The sequence below is a fragment of the Lynx canadensis genome, chromosome C1, assembly GCF_007474595.2.
Source record: "Lynx canadensis isolate LIC74 chromosome C1, mLynCan4.pri.v2, whole genome shotgun sequence".
NCBI lineage: Eukaryota > Metazoa > Chordata > Mammalia > Carnivora > Felidae > Lynx > Lynx canadensis.
In genome coordinates, this window is record NC_044310.1 from 165,071,420 (window position 1) to 165,098,854 (window position 27,435).

At 35.5% G+C, this 27,435-nt stretch overlaps 1 protein-coding gene across 2 annotated transcripts in view; it reads left to right on the forward strand.

The window, feature by feature from the left end:
* Positions 1–27,435, forward strand: part of AGPS (alkylglycerone phosphate synthase) — a 143,915-nt gene that overhangs the window by 21,546 nt on the left and 94,934 nt on the right. For both annotated transcript variants that reach the window (XM_030325400.2, XM_030325401.1), the window contains exons 2-5: positions 12,674–12,763; positions 22,318–22,408; positions 24,939–25,059; positions 25,151–25,225. In XM_030325400.2, coding sequence (XP_030181260.1) covers positions 12,674–12,763; positions 22,318–22,408; positions 24,939–25,059; positions 25,151–25,225 — 377 coding nt within the window. The remainder of the gene's footprint in view (positions 1–12,673; positions 12,764–22,317; positions 22,409–24,938; positions 25,060–25,150; positions 25,226–27,435) is intronic.

The window sequence follows — 27,435 nt, forward strand, 5'->3', positions numbered from 1 at the left end:
CCTGATATTGAAAGTAGTGGCCTTATGAAGAAGAGGTCCTGTGGTGCCTTGCAGCTGAATGCCCCTTGTTCATCAGAACCAGACACTTCAGGTGTCTCCTGTGTGGGTTGTGTGTGCCCTTTTGTGACTGATCCACATTTGCCTTCAGTTCAGTTGGCTGCAGTGGTCCACTTTGCCTGTTGTGGGTGCACTGGGCAGCGTTCGGCCCCTGTGCTGCTCAGGGGCCAGTCTGGGGCCACTGTAGGCTTGTGGTGGGTAATGTCTACAGTCAAACCAGATGCCTGTCCTCAGCCCATCTGCTGGGGCTGCAGTCATACTGACCTGAAGGGTGTTTTCCCTGTATTCTCTCTTGAGAAGCTTTCATTTGTGCACAGGGTGGGCTGTCAGACCAAATGCCTGCTCCTAGTCCAGGACTAATTGGGAGGGCACATTCTCTGCACTGCCAGCTATAAGGTTTGCTGCTAGGACTGCAGGCACACAGGTATGTGATTATTTTCCCCTCTTCCCAGGGTAGGAGTCGCTTTGGAGTAACACTGGTCCCTGTTGGGGTTGCTTGTACGAAGACTTAGGGGAGGAGTGCTTTGAAGTGACACCTGCCAACTGGGTCCGGTTGGGTAGGGTGGATCTGAAGGAGAACATTTACACGATGTCCAGTGCTAGCAGGATAGATGGAGAGTGTTCATGCTGGTTCCTGCAAGTGTCTGGCTATCTAGGTTTGTGCAGGGGGAGAGAAATGGTGCCTGCCAGCATTTTTGTTCTTAGAGAATTCTCCTAAGTATCCCTGTCTTTCCAGTGCACTTCGGAGATTAGCGAATAAACCTCCTTCAGTATATGCCAGGTGCTTTTCAGGCTGCTGCTTCTATTGTTGTATCTTGCTGGGTTATTTGTTATGCTGTCTCTTTAAGGGTGGGGACTATTTTTTAATCTCCCTCTGGGTGTCTCCTATAGCTAAACCCAGTTATTTTTAAAGTACCTGGAGTTAAGCCCTGCTGATTGCAAAAACTTCCTAAATTAAGCCCCACTGGTTTTCAAAGCCAAATGTTACAGGATTTGTCTCTTTAGGGCCAGGTGTGGTCTGATCCTTCCACTTCTCTGTGCTTGTGACGTCCCTCCTGTTTGTGGTTAGTCCTGTGGAGACATGGGTTGGTGGGGATGGTGGGGATGGTGGAGAGGATGAAGGGTCGAGGAGAAGGAGTGGGGATGGGGAGCAGAGTTTGGTTCCCAATTACATCTCTGCCTGTCCTGCCCTTTTTGATGTGGCCTTCTCTTTACAATTAACAGTGGAAAGTCTGTTCTGCCAGTCTTTGGGTGATTTTTAGAGTTAGTTGCACTTTTGGTAGCTGTTATCTCAGTGTGTCCATGGGACTAGGTGAACTCAGGATCCTCCTACTTAGCCATTTTTTCCAGAACCTCATCAGTTTTTTTTCTTTGTTGACTTTGCCTGCTTCTTAAAAACACACTCAAATAACTTACTGAAATTGTTTTCAGCCTATAACACTCTTGTGAAACAGTTGTTTTAAAAGCCATCAATAATCTAGGTATAAAATCCTTAAGTCATTTTCTTGACCAGTTCCCAATACCTGGTACCTAATATTTCTTTCCTTAGCTCCCATGTCATACTATCTTGGTTTTCTTCCCACCCTACTGGCCATGATTTTGCTGACTTTTCTTCCTTCTGCTTCCTAAATTTACAAATTCTTAAGGTTAATTTTTAGTCCTTTTTTTTTTTAAACATTTTCTTCCTTAATAACTTCATCCACTCAGACTGTATTAGCTTTTACCACTATTGGGGGAACTTCTAAGTTAATATTTCTAACTCTGTCAACTTCCATTTTCACATTTTAAATTATTGCACATTTCTATCTGACTATCTTGCTAAATTCTCCAATCTAGTATACATGTATAAGGCTGTTATTTTAGCCCTCAATCCTACTACTCCATTATTTCTGTTTACTTCTACTGTTATTGAAATACACAAGCCCAATGTCTCAGTCATAAGGCCTTGCCGAACTCCATTCCCTCTCCCTCATCCACGCTGTTGACAGAGCAGATAGATTCTAAAAGAAATTTTTTTTAACGTTTATTTATTTTTGAGAGACAGAGAGAGAATGAGCAGGGGAGGGGCAGAGAGAGAGGGAGACACAGAATCCGAAGCAGGCTCCAGGCTCTGAGCCGTCAGCACAGAGCCCGACGCGGGGCTCAAACTCACGAACCGCGAGATCATGACCTGAGCTGAACTTGGACGCCCAACCAACTGAGCCACCCAAGCGCCCCCAGATGAGATTCTATTACTTGTGATTGTCAAGACACTTTTGTTTTTCTCCCATAGATGCCAACATAGATGAAATATATATTTTTTAATGTTTATTTATTTTGAGAGAGAGAGAGCGTGTGTGCATGTGTGCAAGTCAGGGGGGAGGGGCAGGGAGAGAGAGAATCTCAGGCAGGCTCCACACTATCAATGCAGAGCTCACGGACCGAGAGATCATGCCCTGAGCCAAAATCAAGAGTTGGACACTTAGCAGACTGAGCCACCCAGGCGCCCCTAGACGAAATCTTCAAATTGTCTCACATCTGTTCTGGTCTTCCTTTATTTTTTCCCCTTCAAATGATTCTCCATTCCATTACCAGACCAATCTTTGTTCAGAGAAAGTGTGAGTGCATGCTGCCTGCTAGTGCTGTGCTACATTCTGACACTGCAAAACTGATTGACAGTTCAGTAGAGATACATAGATAGATATATAGAAGGTATGACATAGTAAATGCTACAGTCAGTGTGTGCAGAAGGAACCATAAATTCTTTCTGAGGAAGATAGGAAGGCTTTATAGGAAGAGTAACTTTTGGAGTGGTTCTTGATGGATAAATAGGAGTTTTTCTAGAGAGAGAAAGGCATTTCAGACAAGGGATATATGTATATGTGCAAAGACAGGCAGACATAAAAGGTCATGGTGTGTATAAGGAATTGTGATAACTTTTAGTGTGGCTGGAAGAGTAGTTGTTAAGGAAGGTGAAAATGTAGTTTGGAGCCAGATTGTAAAGGACATTGTATGCTATGTTAAAGAATTAGAATTTCATCCACACTGGAGAGCAGCACAACTTTAAAGCAGATACTGTTAGATTTTTTACTTTTGGTGACGGCATGGTACATAGAAAATACTGTTTTGATGAAATAAGGCTTAATCCCTATAATTTGACATCTCTGCTGTTCTCCATGACTTTCTTGCATATGTTCTATGCTTCAGCCAATTTGGGCTATTAGCATGGGAAAGTCCTTGTGCTTTTTTTGCCTCTGCTTGATTATTGAATTTCTGTCATCTTCCAAAGCAACTAGAATGAAGCCTTCTTCTCTCAGCTAGAGATGAACACTATATTCTCTGAGTTCTTGTAATACTTCTTACTCCACGTGTGGCAATCAGCAAGTGTATTAAAATCATAGCTTAGTAGTTAAGGAGTGTTGGAGCCAGAAGAACAAGATTTAAATCCTAGTTGTGTCATGTACTGTTTGGACAAGCTACTGTTTTTCTAAGCTTTTGTATGTTTTAAATAGGAATAATAACACCTACATCATCAATCTCACAAACATTGATGTGAAAAGGAAGTAATGATTGTAAAATCCTTAGCTTTATAGTATTATACAGTATATTCTATTGCAGTATACTGTATAGAAAGCATAAGGAAAATCCAGTGCTGAAATAGTGTCTGAAGGTGAAAGCATAAGAAGTTGGAGGTCCTCAATGACAGCCATGACATTTTAATATTGAGAACAGGTTTCTAATTAATACCACCTTATGTGTTAGGCAGAAAAGGAAGAATGCAAAGAATGAAGAGAATTAGCAATTGCTTGTACTGCAGGGTGCGCTGATTGTCAGTATCTTGTACACAATAGTCATCATTGTGCCACTTGGCATTTGCACGCCTTCTTCAGTTCTACTTGATGTGTGGCGTTGGTGAACACATGTATTGAAATTTGAATAAACATAATTGTGCTAGAGATAAATTATTCGATAAACCATCGCCTTTTTAGTTTTGTTACCCTTTTAACATGTATAAACTAGGAACATTTCCATAACAGATTGACTTTCTACATTTTGGATCAGAAAGTATTATTTCTATATAGCCTTCATTCGCCCTTATTGGATAATCCTTTGTAAAATTGGGTACGCACCTGTCTACCTCTGCTCTCATGGAAAACAAATCTCCATTTCCTGTTACGCTCTTTCCCGTCTTCCACATTTCTCACTTTGCCCTCTTGCTGCCTTGTTTTGTCACAGAACTCCACACTGGTCCATCCTGTCCTATAGTGCAGTGAATTTAAAGTTATCGCCCTTTCCCTGCAGTTCCAGTCCCTTCTGATTTTCATAGAGTTTGGGTGAGAGCAACTTTATAAACCATTTACATTAATGCTTTGTATCTCTTTGTGGCTATTCAACAGATGAGGCTTCTGCTGTCAACTTTACCTCGTGCCTCAAGGCAGTGCTTACACAGTTAGAGTCTGTGGATGACCTGCCCCACAATTTTCTGGCTGGGCTTGTTTAAAAGGTTTAGATTCTAAGGCCTCACTCTCAAAGATTCTAATCATTGGCTAGGTCTAGAGTGACATCCAGGACTCTGCTTTTAACATGAATTCCCAAGGTGATGTTTATACTCCCAAGACGATTGGGAATTTCAGTTGTAATTGTGATTGGGCCTTGGTTTTAATATATATATATTTTTTCCCCTCCGAACTTTGTGGGGTTCATTTTTTTCCTGTGGCTTTTTCAGAAGCAAAGGTGAAAACTCCAACAACCTGTTCATTTAAAGTAGAAGGGGCTGCTGCTTACTATTGTATTAAGTCAAAAAACAGAAAACATTTGTTACAAGAATACTCTATATCAAGCAGATATGGATTTTAGTCTTGGCTTTTTTAGAGTCTTGTCAAGATTATTGGGTTGTACCCAGGAAGACAGCTGGAAAAGGGAACTCAGAAGCTTGGTTTCTGTTGAAAAATGGCATACAGACTTTTGGAGACAGTCATGTTTCTTTGTTGTTTGCAGAAATGGAAGACTGTACCAGAAATGGTCTTTGGTCACTTACAGATTGGTCAATTCAACATGCTTGTGATACAATTCCTATTTCAATTACTAGCAAACAGGGAGGAAAACAATAAAAGTGAATTGGCATTTTCCAGCTGGTGGTAGACAGTCTGGAATTCTCTGCTAAATCGCCATATTGATTAGATTACAAGCGGACAGTAGAGGGAATAATTTAAAGTATAGATCATGGAGCTCACGTGGTCAAGGGAAGTGTACATCCTTGTTCTTTGTCTTTTGCCAAGACAACTCCCAGATACTAATTAGTACTTTTGTACTTGTTACATAGACTAAGACATGAAGGTAAAAGGATAGTTGTGTCTTTCTAGGCCTTCGGAATGGCAGGTACCAGGCTTTTGGGAGTATGTGCTTATATAACATGCCTGCCCTAGCATGAAATACTTGGAATTTCTTTTTTAAAGAGATTTTTCAAACGATAATGAATTTCCAGTTAGAATTTGGTGTGTATGAAGAAAGATTGGGGCGTAAGGGAAGTCATCCCAGGAGCCTCAGTGAGTAGTGAGTGCCAGATTATTCTGTCAAGGTGTAAGACTGGCTTTGCCTTATTTGCCCCAGACCTCCCTTCTTTCCCTGCTTCTTTATGCCTCTGTCTATAAGGTTCCTGCCCCTCTCCCCCATACTTATACATTCCTTTTTCTTCCATTCATTGATTCATAGCAAATGTAATAGGATTTCAACCTTGGGGACACAATTTTTGACCCTTGAATTCAGGTTTTGAAAAGTTTCTTCTGAGAAGTACCACTTTTTTGTGAACTCTAAAGAGTTGACTGTAGCAAGTTAAATACATATTTGGTTTGCTGAATATTTGAAGCTGATTCATTCTGAATGGAATTCTATTATTTAAAAAAAAATTGTGGGGATTGCTAAGAAATCCAACAGTGGGTTTTATAATAAACCATCATGGAATATCTATGTATATGTGAAAGAAAGAATTATTTTCTTGAAGAGAAACTGCACTGAGATTCAAGGGCTGAGCAACATATTTGCTTCAGATACAGAGTTGCGGTAATCATACCTTTTTAGTCCATGGTATTTGCAAATAGTATAATACTATTAATAAAATGCTAATAAAGTAGCATAACACTATTTAATCAAATTAAAAATACATACACAAAGTAACACTGCATATTTTACAAAACACATACACATATACTCGAGAACATTTATGGATGCCCTTGGAAGGGGGCAGATAGGATTAGAAATCAGAGATGGAGGAAAAGAAAAGAGAGGCCTCTTTTGTTCATAGACAAATGCCATGAACTAAAAAAAAATAGTATGTTGTAGATCTTTTACCTGTTTTCTCCTTTTGTGTTCTCTGCTGTTTAACCTTTCTATGTTTCTGTGTATGTCTCTATCTTCCTTATTGCTTTTGGTTGCTGCATATTCTTTCACAGAATTTACTTAACACTTATCCATTCCTTTAGTGATGCCTCTAGCTACTCTTACAAATAATGCTCCAGAGAATATATCAAAGCTATTCCCTTATGGAACTGTCTGTGAATTCCTCCTGAGTATAAACCCAGGAGTTGTATAGCTGGGTCATAGAAATGGCATTACCTATGAAAACTTAGCACACGATTGATCCATGGAGTAGTTTATCAGTAATGCATTTGGGTTTCCTTCTCCATGTTCTTGCTAACAATGTTCTCTCTCATAAATCTTATATTTAGTCCATTTTACACTATCACATTGGAAGAAATTAGAAAGTTGATTAATAATTTATCACGTGCAAGGACCAAATTTTTATTATGGCCACTAGAGATTTAAAACTTATAATGAGGATGTGGAAGGAATATTGAAATTCATGTTGAAGTTTAAAGTGTCACAGAATCATGTCCATGTTTTGCAAGGAGAAGGTATACTGTCTAGAGGTAAGGGATATTATCTTGTTGAACTGTCCAGAAGCCTAATCTTGTCAGGGTACCAGAGTCAATCATATTCAGGTGGTCTGTCTTGTGTAAACTATCTTCATTAGTGACCAAAGTTAATTAGAATGCCAATAGACTAATTCATGGTGAAAAAGCAAAATTATCAAACCTGGTAATTTATTTGGTTTATTTGGTTCAGTTGGCCACTTTTTCTTGGTAGAAAATAAAATATAATCAGAAGAGTTGGTTGGTGAGTTTTATATCAGGGCAAAAGGAAGTATTCTGTGATTCAGATGTTTGATTGTATCAAGCTATCGAAGCCTGATGACATCTATTTTCTAAGTCAAATGTTTTAATAGTCTTGGAGTCATGAGATTTGTAGCAGTGTTAAGTGACGATAATTTATCCATACCTTTTAAAAATTTTTTTAAGTTTATTCTGTGAGAGACAGGGGGCGGGGGAGAAAGAGAGAGAGAGAGAGAGAGAGAGAGAGAGAGAGAGAGAGAGAAAGAGAAAGAGAAGCCCAAGCAGGCTCTACATTCTAAGTCCAGAGCCCAATGTGGGGCTTGAACTCACGAACCCTTGAGAGCATGATCTGAGACAAAATCAAAGGTTAATCATCTGAGCCGCCCAGGTGGCCCTTCTATGTCTTTTAAAAAAAATTTTTTTTTATTCTTTTTTGTAAAGGGGCTTTCTCTTATAGTATACATAAATTATTATACTAATAACTAAGTTACTTAGATTAACAAAAGAGAATTAGTTGCACTGTTAGATTGAGGCAGTAAGTATTGTAAATGGTTTTACATAGTTTTGCTATTGAATTTTTAGAAATAATTTTGTAGGAATTATAGAATAGACATGATATTTAAATTTATTTTAAAACATGTACATTTTAAATTAAATTTAGAATTAGTGTTCCATAGTTTTTCTCCCTCATTAGGCCTTTATATTTCTAATGGTAACTTAGCTTCATTTTTTTTTTAATAAAAGAAGTTAGGATTATTATTTCATTTATAGGGATATTTTTGTAAAAGATCTTTTTAAGGATATATTTGTTGATCAGTTCTTGGTATCTCAACTCTTTATTTACTTCACTTTCATGATTTCCTTTAGGTTATCTTGGTCCTAAGGTAATTAAGCACACAACCTGATAGTAAGGATTTTTAATTAGGACAAAAAAATCCTGAAAGTTTTTTTAATTTTTAACTTCTACATTTTGTACTACATATGGGATTAATTTGAATTTATCTGATGCTGAGCATGGTTTGTTAGAAATCCAGCATTGAGGCTTAAGTTTCATACTTCAGTTTTTATTTTCTAAAAGCTCTGAGATCATAGTACCTTTTTCTCATTGTTTGAATTAGAAATGATAGATAAAAATTTGATTTTCATCAGAACTAAGTAATGAAGTATCTTTTATTAGAATTTTGATTATTGGAATTATATGGAAAAAATTCTTTTTTTTTAGTTATCACTTAACTGAGTTTTTTACTGCTGAGCCAAAATAAAATTAGGTTAAAGCATGTTTTCCTTTTCCTTTTTTTCTAGTGAAAAGTATAATTAGAAATAGCAGTGGTAGAAACCATGCATTTATATCAGGATGCTTGAAATTTATTAGTATTAGAGGAGTAGTAATCTATGTGTATATAGAGACTTAAAAGTGAACATCTCCCAATTTAAGAAAAGATCTCTGGTTTTCATAATAATAGTGCTAAATCTAAATACTTCAGTTAAAAATTGTGCAAACCACAGCACTGGGAAATAATATATATATCATGGGAGAATACTGCCACCTTGTGTATACATGATGCTACATTATGTCTCCATTTTCTTTTGTTATGCCAGCTAAAACAAAGTGCTTCTTCACCATTTGGTACTGTGGTCAGATATGTAAATGGGTAAAACATTTGTTTTATTTTTTTTCGTGTAACAAAATCAAACGGACTTATCTTTTTTCTTGGCAGGAGGAAGGGTCTTATATTTTGAAGACCTTAAATTTAGTGTAAAGTTAGCTCTAAGAATTGGAAAGTCTGAGGGATCAGTCTGGTTAATTGATGTTTGGGGTCAGTAGAAAATTGAATCTTTTTATTTGAATCTTATGGAATGTTGATATTTCTTTGATCATTCCTCATTTTAGTGCTTGCCATGGTTTTGGGATCATTATTCTGAATGCCAGAATTCATATACTATACATAAAGGAAGTGAGGGCACTGGGGTTCCTGACGTCACCATAGTCCTTGATTTTCAAATGTTTCCCTTAAGGTCAAGTGCAGAAGAATGGCTATAATAATAACATGTAATAGTGCTTTGAAAAATATTGATGTCAATGAAAAAGGGTTCCTTTAAATCATTTTGGTTACTTGAGGGCATGATTTGGTCGGTTTAAGACATTACCTTTCTAAAGAGGAAGAGTCACAAGACTGGGGGTTCACTTTCTGTTGCTTACAACTAGCTTAGCTGTGTAATCATGAGAGCTTCTCTGGGCACAAGTTTCTTCATTTGAAAAATGAGCAATTGAACTAGGTGATTTCTCAGGATCTTTTTTTTTAGTTTTAGAATTCTGTGATTGTGTGAGGTTTTACTTTTAACTTTTTAAAAATGTTAATGCTATAATGCCCTTCAAGTTACTCATTATATTTTCTGTATAAGAAGTTATTTTGAAAGTTTAATGTAATCACATAGTTGTGTTTAATGGTCATAGAATATATTAGTAATTTGAAGGGATACCTGTGTACAAAAGTTTAAAACCAGAAGCCCGGGAAATTCACCTACTTTTTTATTTAACACATGGGGTACTTGAAGATATCAGAAGATTGATTTTGGGGTAACCTAGATTTTAAATATATACTATTTTAAGCAACATAACACTGTTTTGGGAGTGTGGGGGGTACAAATGGATTCCAAATGCTTACATTTCAACTTCTGGGATGGCTCTAAATGTTGTTATAAATATGGTAAGCCCATATCATGGGCAGAATTTTCTAATTGAGACGAAAAGAGAGAAAAAAGTAGCTTTAGCCTATAGTTGAAAACTTGGGAATTCTTTAGGATATTACCCAACTGAAAATTTAAGGCCAGTGATTCTTCAGAATGTAAATCTTTTCATTTTTGAGTGCACAGCAGCAGATATTTCCTGCTTCCCTTGATTCATTTTTCTTGTGCAGTGCCAAGAGTGAACACATGTAGTCAGGTTTTGCTTTTTACTTTGAGGCCATATGGGAATAATTGTTTAAAATTCTACACATAATTTTAAGGCAAAGGATTCTCATTGTTAAGTTATGTAAACATGCCAAATTTAACATCTGTACTGGAATAATTTCCCAGTGCCTACTGATTGTAATACCAAAGCAAAAGAACTATATTGGTATTTTTGCATTTATTTTGTGTAACACCAAACTGTTGTTTTATAGAATACAGCCTTCATGACAAATGTTTAAATTCAGTATTAAAATGCATTTCAGAAGTGAAAATTTATGCACATATTATAAAACATTAAAGATATTACTTGGGTGCCTGGGTGGCTCAGTTGGTTAGGCCGCTGACTTCGGCTCAGGTCATGATCTCGCAGTTTGTGAGTTCGAGCCCCGCGTTGGGCTCTGTGCTGACAGCTCAGAGCCTGGAGCCTACTTCAGATTCTGTTCTCCCCCTCTCTCTACCCCTCCCTTGCTCACGCTCTGTGTCTCTCTGTCTCTCAATAATAAATAAATGTTTACAAAAATTACAAAAAAACATTAAAGATGTTAATTAAAATGTACATATATATCATCTTCATGTAAATTATTATGGAAATATAATAAAATATTAAGTGAATTATATTTCATAAAAGTGAAGAGAATTATGAAAAAAGTAAAGCAGATGATATCTTATTCAGTTTTTAGAAAATGTAATCTTAAGAAAATGGGTATGTTAGTGGTGATATTAGCCATGAGGTTTTTCTGTAGAGATTTTTCCAAAGCTTTCTTCCATAACCTCCCTCTACAATGAGGAATGTGAAATTAGAAGAAAATATTGGGCAACAGTTCATAACAGGCTCATCTACAAATCCAGTCTCTGGATTGATACTCTTGAGATATTTTTGAATAGTTTGTTTTTATATAGGGACTATAGTTTTTATTGATAGCAACTTTAGTTTTAACGAGATTATGCCTGGTCTCTAATTTTCTTAATCTTATGTATGACCTTTACTTGGTTCAGTTTTGTTATGTTGGTGTTCTACTTGTTTGAAAAGCCTTTGAATTGGATGAAGAATTATGATTGTAATAAAAAATTTGCTTGTCAGTTGTCATTTTCTTCTTCCTTGGGAATTATAGAGAATTAAAATGCTTTCTAATGAGTAAATCTTTGTTATTTTGACATTAAAAAAAACCTGAGATATAATTGACATGTAATTAATTTCAGGTATACCACATAATGACTCAAAATCTGTATATATTGTGAAATTATCACCACAGTAAGTCTGGTTAACATCCATCACCACACATATTTACAGGTTTTTTCTTGTGATGTAGTTTGAAATTTTATTTTTTTTAATTAAAAAAAATTTTTAATGTTTATTTATTTATTTATTTATTTATTTTATGTTTATTTTTGAGAGAGAGAAAAAGACAGTGCGAGTGAGGGAAGGGCAGAGAGAGAGGGAGACACAAAATCTGAAGCAAAATCTGAGCTCCAGGCTCTGAGCTGTCAGCACAGAGCCCGACGTGGAACTCAAACCCACGAACCGTGAGATCATGGCCTGAGCTGAAGTCAGACGCTTAACTGACTGAGCCACCACCCAGGCACCCCTATTTTGAAATTTTAATGCAGCAAATAATTTCTGTGTAGAGAAGAGTTTTCTTTTCTTCATCATAGACTGCATAATTGAATTTGCAATAAGATTTGTTATCAGTTTTGAAATAACTGCCCAGATATACTAGGGCACCATGCTAAAACACAGCATTAATAATAAATGCTGACAGAGTACTTCAGTACTTCAGTGTGGTTGCTTATTGTGTTCTGCACAGGTCCAGATCTTATGTAATGTTCAGAGTTGAATCAATTATTGATTTGGATGAAAATGCTTTTTAAGACAATGAAATTCAAAATACCATATTGTTTTGGAATACTAAAAACTAGTATAGTCATTAACTGTTACATTAATATGTAGGTCAAGGTAGAGATTGGTGGTTACATGGAAATTGAAGGATTTAGAATGTTTGTAAACACATCTCAGATTTTTTTATATACTTTATTAAGTGTCTACTACTAGTAGTGCCATTACTAGTGAACTTATTCTGTAAATTGATCTTTTCATCATAGAAGATTAATAATTGTGATTTTTCTAATATGTGCAAAAATTTGTTTCCTATTCAAGTGAGTTTTATTTTAATTGCAGAATTTTTTAGACTGTTCTATTATGTAAACTAATAACATGTACAACATGAAGCATATTTGTACTCTAATTATATTTTTCTCCCTTGTTCCTTCTTTTTCCTTTGAATTCATTAAATTTAGTTGTTGCCCTTTGTGAAGCAGGTGCTGTTCATCAGAGTGATTCTGTATTTGAAATATTAATTAATACATGGACATTTTGATGCATATTCATTCTATTTAAACTGATATACTGTTAGTGGGATCAGGTCTTTTAAATGATTGTGAAAGTTAATATCAATGATATACTATTCAGTTTTGAGATATTTAATGTAGTCTAATTTATGTATTTTTTTTATTATTAGGCAAGAAGTTATGAAATGGAATGGATGGGGATATAATGATTCCAAGTTCTTCTTCAATAAGAAAGGCCAAGTTGAGTTGACTGGGAAAAGGTAACTGGTTGGTTTATTCTTTTCCTTTTTTTCCTCTTTCTTTCTATAAAAAATTTTAAACATAAATAACAAATGTATGTCATGTTAAATAACATACATAGGATAATATAATGACTCCTCCCTCGATTTAAAGTTATCAACATTTTGGGGTGCCTGGGTGGCTCGGTTGGTACACCATCCGATTTCGGCTCAGGTCATGATCTCATGATTTGTGGGTTTGAGCCGCACATTGGGCTCTGTGCTGATGGCTGAGAGCCTGGAGCCTGCTTCAGATTCTGTGTCTCCCTCTCTCTGTCCCTCCCTTGCTTGCACTCTGTCTCTTTCTCAAAAATAAATAAACATTAAAAAAATAAAAAGTAAATAAAGCTATCAACATTTTGACATAATTGCTCCTTCTTTTTTTGGTAGTAAATTCCGTTGTGTCACTTCTAAATATTTACATATGTCTCCTTTGAAAGTGTAAGGATCTAATGTTAGCTAATCATAATAATATGATTATCATATTTCCCAAAATAAGACAATTTTATAATATCTGATTATCCAGTCCACATTTCCCCTGGTATCTAAAAAAATGCCATTTTATAGGTAGGTAGTTTGAATCAGGATCCCAAAAATGACTATAATCATCCTACCACCCAATTTCCATGCCACTGACTTGTTCAAAGTAACTCCCAGTTTAAGACTGGGAATTTAGGGGCACCTGGATGGCTCAGTCAGTTAAGTGTCTGACTCTTGGTTTCAGCTCAGGTCATGATCTCGTGGTTTTGTGAGTTCAAGCCTTATGTCAAGCTCTGGTTGGGATTCTCTCTCTCCCTCTCTCTCTCTGCCCCTCCCCCACTTGCACTGTCTCTGTCTCTGTCAAAATAAGTAAACTTAAAAAATTTTTTTAAAAAGACTGGGAATTTACTTTTGGGTGTGGGTTATTATGGATGGTGAACAATTTTAGGTCTTTGTGAGTATAAATAGTATTTTTAAAATTAATTTTCTGAGACACATTAGGGAAGAAGTGGTGAAGAAAGAACAATCATTTGTGTGATAACTTTCACATTTCTGAAATGTTTTTGGGAATGTGTTGATAAGAATTCTAAAGAATATTTGTATTGTTACTGTTCCAGATGCAGACAGAATTGTAAAGTAAGTTCTTAGTTGATTTTAACAACCAATCCTGCCAAAGCTGGTATTTTGGGTTTGTCTGTTGAAATCGTTTTGGAAGGACAGTGAGTATAAACACGTAAGATTTGAATGCTGGCTCTATAAATTAAAAATTGAGAGTAGGTAAAAAATAGGATCAGATTTTTTTTTAATCTGTTCCAGGATTGTGTTTTGACTTAAAATCTATTGGGGATTAATATGAGTAGGTTAATATTCTTAAAACTTACATGGTATGTCAATATATTGAAATACTAATGAGAAATGTTTTATTCCTTTGGAGAAATTCTTTTTCTTTGCAACATAATCATTCCAGTTTTCTGACTTGAACATACTTTGTAACTGAGCAAAACCTCGGGAGTAGTAATTAGGAACTAATTGTAATGAAGGTGTGAAATGTACATTTGACACTTGCTTTCTAATAGGAAAAATAAATATTACACATATTCTCATTCCCATCTTTAAGTTTGACTGGGAAGCATATTGGTGGAGGCTTAGTTAAGAAATTGTGTAATTCGGGTAGGAGGAATTTCTGGTTAAAATTAAATTTACGAGTGTTCTAAATGTTGAACGTCCCACGTTTTAAATAGAATAATGTCTAATACAGAAACTTATCAGTGTAGAAGCTGGTTTTGCCAAATCTTCTGAGGAGAAAAGAAATCTTCTGAACTTAGAAAATCAACTTCCTCTCCTTTCAGATACTGTCCTCATTTCTTCCTTTCTTTGGATCTTGAGAGAATAGCATCTTTATTTTATGGGAGGGGGCAAATAGTCCCTTATGCACAGTGCTGTTGAAAGCATTAGACACTTACTTCTGTAGGGTACTGTAGGCTATTTAGTGGTTTGTGTTGGAAGCGTATGTGTTTGAAATGAATGATTAGTCACAGAAAATATCTCAAGTAATTACATTTTAGTAGTGCCATGGGTTCAGAATCTGGTTCTTATTTCTGGTGTTCTGACACTTGATTTGTCAGTTTTCACAGAGAGGATCAGGTTTTAGAGGTCTGACATGTGCCACACTCATGGTACACTCATTGAAAACATTAGAACCCCAATGTATTTATTCATGGTTAGATTATTCCTTTTTCAGTGTATAGAGCACTTGTTAATGCCCTTTCTGATTTTAAGATATATAGAATACAAAATTTGTAATTCAGATGTTGTTCAGAGAGCATAGATTAAGAGCAAAGGAGATTCAGTGGTCTTAAGAGAGATTTTTATCCAGGTTGTAATAGAACCGGAGAATTTTATATGTTTGGCTTGAGACTTTGGAAGATTGCTGCTGCTGCCATTCTAACCAGAATGAGTTCCTTAAAGGCCTCATTTCTTTGTATTAACTCCTGAGTTGGGTCCAGTGGAAGAAAGGGGAATAGAATGGGGTGCATCCAACTGGCAGAGCCTAGAAGGGAGACCAGTAAAGTAGATATTAGGTACATTTGCTTTAGTGAAAGGTAGCCTTTGCTCCTCACTACGACTCATCCAGAGGGTAGCTCTCCAAATACAGAAATGGAATTTAAATGCTCTAGGATTAAATACGTACTACATAAACTATTTAATAACTAAAGCCAATAACTAAATAATATTCAGTTCCCATTTTAGTGCTGCCAGAAGTACCATTACCACAGAGGATAATAAACTGGATTGAATTGGATCATAGCTTTCTGTTAACCTAGTCTAGTTTCCTGGGGATAATGGTTGAATTAGTAGATTTCTCTGATTTGTATCAGAAAACATTTACAAACATTCTTAAAGATAATAATAGCTATTTCTTAATTGATTGGCTACTGAATTATCTTAAAATAACCCTAAGATGGATAGTCATATTTTCTTAAAAATAATTAGGGGATTGAGGGTGAGAGAGGTTAAATAGCTTACGTGAGGTCACCTGCTCAGTGGAAAGTTGTGAGTGATACCCAAATGTTTTTAAGCTTCATTCTTGTGCCGTTTCTGTTGTATTGTGCTTCTGCAGATAACCATACTCATTCATTGTATTGATCTTGTTTTCTCTCCAAACTCTGGGAGCACTTTATGGTAGCCTTCTCTACCCCTATACAGTAGCACAGTAAAGCTAGTCATCTTGTAAAAAATTACCCTGTGACAAAAATTGCTGTTGTTCTAGTGGAAGGCACAGGGCATAAGCAAAAGAAGGTTGTGATAGGGGCGCCTGGGTGGCGCAGTCGGTTAAGCGTCCGACTTCAGCCAGGTCACGATCTCGCGATCCGTGAGTTCAAGCCCCGCGTCAGGCTCTGGGCTGATGGCTCAGAGCCTGGAGCCTGTTTCCGATTCTGTGTCTCCCTCTCTCTCTGCCCCTCCCCCGTTCATGCTCTGTCTCTCTCTGTCCCAAAAATAAATAAACGTTGAAAAAAAAAAAAAAAGAAGGTTGTGATATTCTTCAAAAAGAAAATGGAATTTGTGATTAGAAAGGATGAGTTATAAGAAAATACTGATTTGAACTGAACAAATCTTTGCTCTCTATAACTGCATAGAAAACACGAATAAAATACCCAAGAATGAAATAAAACAGAGCTGGGGAAAAAGAATTCTTAGGTGCCAGAAACCAAGAGTGAGTTTTAATGAAAATTTATGGGGATTCCATTTCCATTATTTCTGATCCAAATAAATTTTTATAAGCAAATGTGGTTGATTGTATGTAGTTTGGGGAGGGCAACATTGACATTTCAAACCCAGCCAAAGAAGCAATTATTATAAGCTGTTCTAGATCTTTGGGAAATATCAGAAGTTTTTTCCTGAACACAGTCTTATCTTTTGAACATATTTGTAATTTGTCAGTTTATAAATCCTTAGTTGTTTTTTTTTTTTTTTTTAAGTTTATTTATTTATGTGGCAGGGGGGTCAGAGAGAGAGGGAGAGAGAGGAAATCCCAAGCAGGCTTTGCGCTGTTAGCACAGAACCCCATGCGGGGCTCGAACTCACTAACCATAAGGTCATGACCTGAGCCAAAATCAAGAGTCTGAGGCTTAACTGACTGAGCCACCCAGGCACCCCTAAATCCTTAGATTTATAATCTTGCTATTCTTACTCCTTCTAGATATACATGAATTGAGTGTGGGAATGCAAATTGGTGCAGCCGCTCTGGAAAGCAGTGTGGAGGTTCCTCAGAAAATTAAAAATAGACCTACCCTATGACCCAGCAATAGCACTGCTAGGAATTTATCCAAGGGATACAGGAGTACTGATGCATAGGGGCACTTGTACCCCAATGTTTATAGCAGCACTCTCAACAATAGCCAAATTATGGAAAGAGCCTAAATGTCCATCAACTGATGAATGGATAAAGAAATTGTGGTTTATATACACAATGGAATACTACGTGGCAATGAGAAAAAATGAAATATGGCCTTTTGTAGCAACGTGGATGGAACTGGAGAGTGTGATGCTAAGTGAAATAAGCCATACAGAGAAAGACAGATACCATATGGTTTCACTCTTATGTGGATCCTGAGAAACTTAACAGAAACCCATGGGGGAGGGGAAGGAAAAAAAAAAAAAAGAGGTTAGAGTGGGAGAGAGCCAAAGCATAAGAGACTGTTAAAAACTGAGAACAAACTGAGGGTTGATGGGGGGTGGGAGGGAGGGGAGGGTGGGAGATGGGTATTGAGGAGGGCACCTTTTGGGATGAGCACTGGGTGTTGTATGGAAACCAGTTTGACAATAAATTTCATATATTAAAAAAAAAAAGTCCTTATGGGTTTAATCAGCAGAAGGCAATACTTCAGAGCTAATGCTGTAGCTTTCTACAAACTAAAATTTTTGAAAAGTGTCATTTTTCTTGGACTTTAAAGGTATTATACATTAATTGGTGCTTACAAAGCACAAGTTAGTGTTTAGATGGAGAGACTTTGTTTGGGTTTGTTGTACTTTATATTTTCAGTGGTATTAAAGTTTTATCTGATTATAAAAGACTTCTAAATTGCTTAGCAATTGTGGAACTTACTCTGGGATAGATAGTTGTGTGTACTAATATTTTGCTGCCTCTGTGCACTGCCGCAGAGTGAGAGGACTTTGTCTTTAGTCACAGTAAATCTTGATGTGCACTTCATTCTTGGATATTTATGTTCACAGAATTTTCTTTCCACACAGTGATTTCTTTGGTCTTAAAAGCTTCCCCTGGTTCTATATCTTCTACAATATAGGTCAGTTCTGTCCTGAGGAAAGGTGGTGAGTTGATCTCACCTTATATTTTACAACAAGAACTATTTCTTTTTTTTTTTATTTTATTTTTAATGTTTATTTTTGAAACAGAGAGAGAGAGAGAGAGAGAGAGAGAGCATGAGCAGAGGAGGGGCAGAGAGAGAGGGAGACAGAATCTGAAGCAGCTTTCAGGCTCTGAGCTGTCAGCACGGAGCCCAACGCAGGGTTTGAACTCACAAGCTGTGAGATCATGACCTGACTTGAAGTTGGGTGTTTAACCAACCGAGCCACCCACGTGCCCCAACAAGAACCATTTCGTAAAGTTTTCAAACTAATCTTCAACCATGAGTAAAGATCCATTTAAGAGTCACCTGTTTCAATAATTGGTACAGGCACCTGGCTTTCCTCTTATCACATTTCTGGCAAAATTTTCCTATTTTGTGCCTATATATTCATCCTATCAATTAAGTGTCTTTGTAGCTTTAACTAAACTAGATTGTAAGTTTCTTAAGAACTGAAGTTATACTATTAATTCTGTGTGTCCTACAGTGCTCAGTACAGTCTTATATGAGTGTTATATGCTTTTTATAATTCTGGATATATATCTAAACTATTTTACTGTAATAATCAAGTTGTTCCATAGCTGTTTCTTCAGTTAGATACTGCTGATTCCTTTAACTTTTCTTATAATGTTTCTTTTCAGTCAATTTACTTCTTTGATTTCAAAGTTTTAATTTTTACTTCATGATCTTTTGTGAGATTTTTGGAACCCTTGGCAGTATGCTAGGTTTATGATTATGAAGTCAGGTTTCTTTTACTGTTTTTCAAATCCTGGGGCATTAGATGCAAGAAAAAGTACAATTGAAAAATTTACATTCTGACACGGATCTCTTGTATGTTTTGTGCTGGACTTGTAGTTAATGGAGCAAAATCTTAAATAGAATATTCTGTGCAAGATACTTCTTCAAAGTCTGAAATACTGTGCATTCAGATGTAGAAGTATATTGTGTTTATCTTAGTGGTAGAATGTAGTTTTAAATTTTACACAAAACAGTAACACCAACTCTATCTGTTAATTCAAGTATCTTGAAGGTGGTCACCTTTTTATTTTATGGGTAATGTTATTTGTTAATTAAGGGATTCACAAAGGTCTGATTCTGTCATGAAAATCAAGGTTCTAATAACTTTTACAGGGACTCAAATTAATTGTACATTTAACATATAAAGATCCAGCATTAAAACCTAATAGTTCCAAACTGGTCTTTTTGGGGAACATAACTAACACATAGCGGTGGCATATCTGTTATAACCAGCTTTCCAGAATTTGTACTGTTACCTCAGCTGAAATGAAGAAAATTTTATATGCTGAATGACTATCTTTAGTTGTTTTAGCTATGAGTCTTATACTTTCTTCCATTCCAATTTCTTTAGATTTATGAAAACATATTATAGTACTTCAAACATACCCGTTCAGTTTGATTTTTAGCACTTGTGATTTTTTTTAGCATGAAAAGAAACTTAACTAGTTAAAGCATATGTGTTCCTTATGTATTTTTTCTCCTTTCCACTGTCATTTTTGTTTTGTTAATGTTTATGTAAAGACTATTTGAACCCCTCTTACACTGTTGGTGGGAATGCAAACTTGTACAGCTACTCTGGAAAACAGTGTGGAGATTCCTCAGAACGTTAAAGATTGAACTGCCCTACGACCCAGCAATTGTACTACTAGGTATTTATCCAAAGGATACAAAAATACTGATTGGAAGGGGGCACATGCACCCCAATGTCTATAACAGCACTATCAACAACAGCCAAATTATGGAAACAGCCCAAATATCTATTGATTGATGAATGGATAAAGATGTGGTGTGTGTATATATGTATATACACATATACATACATATGATGGAATATTACTCAGCCATCAAAAAGAATGAAGTCTTGCTGTTTGCGACAATGTGGATGGAACTAGAGTGTATTATACTAAGCAAAATAAGTCAGAGAAAGATAAATATCATATGATTTCACTCCTATTTGATATTTTAAAAAACAGATGAATATAGAGGAAGGGAAGGAAAAATAAAATGAGATAAAAACAGAGAAGGGAGTACCTGGAGGGTCAGTAGGTTGAGTGTCCAGCTTTTCATTCATCTTAGGTCATGATCCTTGGGTTGTGGGATGGAGCTCCATGTCAGGCTTGATGCTGACCATGGAGGCTGCTTGGGATTCTCTCTCTTCCTCTGCCCCTACCCCTGCTTGTGTGCTCTCTCTCTTAAAAAAGAAATAATAAAAACATCATAGAGGGGGCAAACCATAAGACTATTAACTATAGAGAACAAACTGAGGGTTGCTGGAGGGGAGGTGGGTAGGGGGTGGGCTAAATGGGTAATGGGCATTAAGGAGGGTGCCTGTGATGAGCACTGGGTGTTATATGTAAGTGATGAATCACTAAATTCTACTCCTGAAACCAATATTATGCAATATGTTAACTAGCTTGAATTCAAATGAAATCTTGGAAAGAAACAAAAAGTAATAATAGAAAAAGAAAGACTGATTTGAGAATTTCATTTTATTTTATTTTATTTTATTTTATTTTATTTTATTTATTTTATTTTATTCTTTCTTCAAAAAAAAATTTTTTTAATGTTTATTTTTGAGACAGAGAGAGACAGAGCATGAATGGGGGAGGGTCAGAGAGGGAGACACAGAATCCGAAGCAGGCTCCAGGCTCCAAGCTGTCAGCACAGAGCCCGACGCGGGGCTTGAACTCACAGACCGTGAAATCATGACCTGAGCTAAAGTCGGATGCTTAACCTACTGAGCCACCCAGGAACCCCTCCTTACAGCTGTTTATTATTTCCAGGATTTCACTGTTTTTGATGAGAAGCCGGTCATAATTTTTATTGTTATTACACTGTATGTAATGTGTCATTTTTCTCTAGATGCTTTTAACATTTTTATCCTCCTTCTCTTTCTCTCTCTTTATATTGGAATTTGACCATGATGTGTGTAGTGTGTTTCTTGGCATTTATCTTCTCAGTGTTCTCTGGCCTTCTTGAATTTGTAAATTTATGTCTTTCATCAAATTTGGAAACTTTCTGCCATTAATTTCTTCAAATACTGTTTATTTCCTTTCTCTTTTTTTTTTTTTTGCTTAGGACTCTATATGTATGTTATGTATATGTTATGTTTTATGTATGTTAGTCTTTTGCTGTTGTTCCATAGGTCCTTGAAGCTCTGTTTATTTTTTCAATCTTTTTCTTTGCTCTTCAGATTGTATATGTTTTATTGCTCTGTCTGTAAGTTCACTGACATCTCCAATCTGCTCTTGTGTTCCTCCAATGAATTTTTAAGAGTTTTAATTATAGAATTTCTATTTTGTTCTTTTTATAGTTTCTGTTTCTCTGCTGAGATTTTTTCTTTTACTCACTGGGAACATCGTTTCCCTTTTGCCCTTTAACATAGTTATAGCTGTTTTAAAATGCTTGTGTGCTAGTTCCAGTATCTTAGATCGTCTTAGAGTCAGTCCCTATTAATTGCCCTTTTTCTTGATTATGGATCATACTTTTTTGTTTGTCTTTTGTGTAGTGACTTTGGAATACATCTTGGACATTGTTAATGGTATGTTGTAGAAACTCTGTATTCCGTTATATTCTTCCGAAGAGGCTTTATTTTTTTAACATCAAGTAATTAACTTGACTGTTCCTCAGATTCCCATTTCTTCCCTTTTGTGGTGGTGAGCAGCTGGGTTCTTTTAAACTTAGTTGGACTGCCTCGAGTCTGCTCCATACGTCAGTCAGACATCTGGAGAAAGTTCATGCATACATCACTCTCTGACTCTCTCCTTCCCTGTGATTTCTCTATACTCTTCCCAGCTGTTGTGTTCACTGCAAACACTGCCTTCTGGTTCTTCAAGGCAGGAAGACTAGAGGTTTTCTGTATTTTTGTTTCCTGTTATGGCACCAGCGGGGGCTGTCCCTCAGGCTAAAACTTGTTTTAAAAATAAAAAAGATCTGGAAGGTATACTTTTCTAAATGTATCACACCCCTTTATCCCCTATTGCCTGTTTTTGTCTGTCTGTACTGCCTTCAGAGTTGGGTTTTGTTTTTGTTTTTTTTTGTCCAGAGTTTATAGTTGTATGTGGGAGGGTCATTTTGGTAGGAACTACTTGACCATTACTAGAAGCCAATGTTAAGATTTAAATTTAAATGAAGATACCTTACTCCAATGTTTTATTTTCTTTGTAATCTTAGGTACCCTCTTAGTGGCATGACTTTACCAACTTTTAGAGACTGGATCCAAAATACCCTTGGAGTAAGCCTGGAGCATAAAACTACCTCTAAAGTAAGAAATAAGAATGATTAGTAGCATACTTAACTCTGTGTTGTGTCTCTGTGTGTGTGCACGTGCATGTGTTTAATCCTAAATCAGTTAGAGTTATCTTTGTAATTTGTTATAATTGCTTTAATGCATTTGTTGTAATTTTTTTGTTAAGAAGTTTACTGGTTTAATCGGCCTTGCTAGGTTTTCTAGAGATGGCTTTTCAGCATCACAGATATAGATCCTAATCTCAGAATTTATCTGAGAGTTGCCTGGCAAAACTTTTTTTGTTCTCTGAGGCTCAGTTACCTTAATTTGAGAAGTGAGAATAATAACTGTCTGTTCTATGTCTCTTAGGGTGGTAGTGAAGTGCAAATGAATGCATTCTGTGAGAGGACTGCTACAAAAGGATAAGTTGCTATCATTTTTAGGATATTTAATAAACTGACAGTAATCCAGGATTAATATAGGATAATTTGAAATAAAAATGTAATGTTACTTTTAATATCAAAACATTCAGAATTTTAGAAGACTTACAAAAAAGTAAAAATTTGATTAAGGTATGAGTGATAGAGAACTTTGGTTTATTCATGTAGTTTCATTTTTCTGTAGTTGAGGTTAAAAAACTTTAAACTGTATTCATATCAAACTAATGAAGTAGCATTTCTCTATATTATTATGATTTTCATTATTTATTGTTGTTATTATTTCTATGGCATGGTATTCTGCATGTCCCTCTAAATTGGGTTTAAGTTCTATAAGTGCAGGGACTATGGCTTACACTGTATTCTTTTTTTTTTTTAAGTTTGTTTTATTTATTTTGAGAGAGAGTGTGCATGTGTGTGAATGGGGAGGGGAGAGAGGGAAAGAGAATCCCAAGCAGGCTCTGTGCTGTCAGCACAGAGCCTAATGTTGGGCTCAATCTCACAGCTGTGAGATTGTGACCTGAGCCGAAATCAAGAGTAAGACACTTAACCGACTGAGCCACCCAGGTGCCTCTATGCTATATTCTCTGCTGTATCCAACACGCTGTTGAGGGCTATAGGTATTTAGTGAGTACTTGTTTGCTTTATTTATAAATCCACCGTTACATGTCATTCTACTAAAGAAATTATGTGAACAGTTAATTCCTACCCCTCCGAAACCAAATTCTTTCAACTTTTCTTACAAGATTTCTTTTTTATTTCCTCAGTTCTTTCTTTTGGCTGTTTATAATTATCTTTTTTTCCATTGATGTAATATGTATACCATTTTCAGAAATTTTACCAGTTTTCCATGTACTTTTTTCTGATTTTGAGCCCTTTTCAATTTTTAATAACTTAATAAAATCATAACAGTGTATCTTTTGTTGGGGTTCTCTGGTCATTTCCTCTCACTGTAATGTAAATTCCATGAGGCCAAGGATTTTTTTCCCTGATTATCTCACTGCTATATCCCCAAGGCCTAGAATAGTGCCTAGTATATAGCACACACTCAATAAATATTTCTTATATAATTGGATATTAAATACAGACTCTTTACTAAGATACTAACACTACGTAAATATGTATTTTTTACACATCTTTTAAATATTATAAAATATTATTATCAAATGTTTATTTTGGGAGGGAGAGAGAGAGAGAGAGATAGCAGGAGAGGGGCAGAGAGAGAGGGAGAGAGAGAATCCCAAGCAGGCTCTGCACTGACAGCACAGATCGAGGTGGGGCTTGATCTCAGGAACTGCGAGACCATGACCTGAGCCGAAATCAGGAATCAGCTGCTTAACCATCTGAGCCACCCAGGTGCCTCTTTTACATATTCTTATATTTTCTTTTTTCCAGATACTGTATCATAGCTTTTTTTAATAGCAGATTTTATTTGGCCAGCCTTTTCTCTGTGGTAGGCATGGTATTTGGTGCTTTTCACAAAAATTACCATCTTTTGACCTTTCTAATTCCTTATGGTAGCTGTATAAGTTTAGTGGTGATAATCTCACTTAACAGATGAAGAAGCCAAGGCTCAGAGAAGTTGGGTGATTTGCCCAGTGTCACATAGCTTTAAAGTTGAAGATTTATTTTTCAGGTTACCTGTTAGTTGAAACTAAGTATCAAATTATAATTATGTTGTGAGTTTTAAAGCAGTTCTATAAAAATAGACGAGGTTTCTTGTTGATCATTTTAAAATGGTAATTGAAATCTAAGAAATGGTAAATTTTATCTGCAGGTGAAAATGTAGATGATGCAAAAGTTAAGTAGCTTTTCCCCAGTTTCCTTGATCTAAAATGGAAGATTTGAGACTTTGCCATCTTCTTTGTTCTTGATTGCAATCTTCAAAAATAATGAGAAGGTGGGCCAAAGATGTGAAAGAGGAAACATAAGGCATCTATTACTTATACAGAGTATGATTAACCAGACCATTTGTAATTTGTTATTGTCACAGAGTTCGTATCTGTATGGGTTATTTGTTACTTTTCCATGCTTTTGTCTCAGTTACATTTTATGGTCACTGTCTCTAATCAGGTATTCAAAAGTTATTTTTCTAGAAATAAGTCAAAGAAACCAATTTTATTTTCTAGGCATCCTTAAATCCTAGTGATACACCTCCTTCTATTGTAAATGAAGATTTTCTTCATGACCTTAAAGAAACTAATATTTCATATTCACAAGAAGCAGATGATCGAGTATTTAGAGCTCATGGTAAGCAACTTTATATAAGCAGTGTTTTTAATTTTAAAATTTCTTATAAATTAAGATGTTTTTAACATGTTCTTTTTTAAATACAAAACAGGTCATTGTCTTCATGAGATATTTTTGCTCAGGGAAGGAATGTTTCAGCGAATTCCTGATATAGTTTTATGGCCAAGTAAGTTTCTTTTTTTCCTTTGCATCATTAATTTAGTATTGTGAAATCTTAAATAAATTTAGTTTTGGAAATACATACTTGTAAACATAGGAGTTGTAAAAAGTATAGGTAACTGTATTTTTAGTGTACCAAAAGTTGTGTAATTCTTGATCTGATCATCCTGAACTATTGGTTTTAATGATTGATTCTTTTGTTGCTAATTAAGTCTTCATTTTAAACATAAATATCATATTGGAAGGTAGGTAGAAAAATGTATTTTTGGTTTGAAAGCTTAATGAAATTAATATTGATCAATGATAAATATTCAGATATAAAGAAACTCTTAATTATTGATTACTATAAACTAGTAAGTAATTTGTTGATATCACTTCATGGGCTAACAAGCATTGTCTTCAAATGGTGAAACAAGTTGTTTAAGATACCCATTGTCTTTGATATAAACAGTTAAATTCTGAAACATTAATTTCATTCCTGATTTTGGCTTGAGATAGAAGAAGGATGAGCTTTGTGTTGTTATTTTGCTCTTGCTGATGATTAGGCAGTATATTTATATATATGATTTTTGTACCCATCTCTTTTAGTAGAAAATTTAAGGTAGAATTGGTATATTTGTACCTTACTGTCCATAATTACCTTTTACAAAAGTTCCAGTGATCTGATCTTTTTTCCTCTTCAAACTCCATAAAGGAGTATAGGGAGTATTTTATTTTTCAAAATATTGTCTCATCTGTTTTTAGTTGTGATCCCTCTACTTCACAGGGAATATCTGAGGGGAAAAAAAAGCATACTTTAATATGGAGGTAGGAGGGAGGTGACATATGTAGGGGGAAAATGCAAGAGCCTGTGTAGCTGAGATTAAATTACTTTGTTGATACCTGTGGGGTATGTTCTTCTAGTGTTCTTTTAGTAGCTTTAGGCTACTTCATTACCAAGATTTGGGCAAGATTTATTCCATTTTTTTACTGGAAAAAAATGAAAGCAAAATTTATCAATTTTTGTTTATCATAGGAAACCTTAATAGACAATCTTTTGATAAATCTTAAGTAGAACTTGGAGTGTGCTTTCTAGGTATGTTCTTCATGTGTCTGAATATTAAAGTACTGAGGATTTACCATAATGAAAATGTAGGTCTTACTTTAGAAAATACAGATATTTCTAAAAATCCAGATTTAGGAAACATGCAGAGTTAGTTGTTGTACAAAAGTTTCTTTGTTCTATAAAATCCGTTCTGTATGGCAGTCCCTACCAACCTTGTCCTTCTATTTTTTTTTTTTTTTTCATGTTAGTTTTCAAACCAGGCCCTTATCAATGCATAGCTGAATTTTCGCAGCAGTCTATAATGTTCTCTCTCATATCTTGAGTTTCTTGTTCTTCCAGGTCACCCTATATATATTCTTGAGAGGTTAGTTTTTCTAAAATATTCCCTTTATCATCATGTTTCATACCTCAAGAATCTAGGTGAGCAGTGGGATGAAGGAGTGCCATGTCAGATAACGTGGTCAAAGAAACCTTTTGATTAGTTGACAATCCTAGAAGCAGTTTTGCCTTGTTAAAGGTTTTTGATAGTCATGTTTGGGTATTTTATTAGTTATTAATAAACTAGGATTCCATTTAATACATTTTTTTACCACAAATAGTAAGTTTTATAAATTTAATCTGAAAGCTTGAAAGTGAATCTTCATTAAAATTTGGAATGATACAAGTGACATATTCCTAGCTTTAAACAAACCTGAGAAATGATAACTTTTATAGACCAGTATTTTTACTTTCATAAATGGATATTCATTTGTATATTTTACATCCTTAAATTTCCCTTTCAATCCCTTAGCAAATAATACCTGATTTTTGCATAATTTCCTTGCCTCAAGTCTTTTTCTCTTCCTTGCCATTCCATGTTATCAGGAGATTAATCTTTCTCAGATAGTTTCTTTGCCATGCCAGCTCCCTGGCTTAATGCCCTCTTGCTAGCCAAATTGAGGTTTAGCATCTTATGCTTTGTATTTAAAGTCGCCTGCTGTCAGGTATTTGTTACTTGTATAGCTTACACTCTGATAAAGAGTACTCTGCCAGTTGTGTACAATAGAAAGGAATATATGTGGTATATTATGTATAGTATTTTAAAATTTGTTTAAAAATAGAATGAAACACCATCAGTGAATGCAAAAATAAGTGGGTGAAAGTATGATGAGAAATATTTATATAGATGAAGT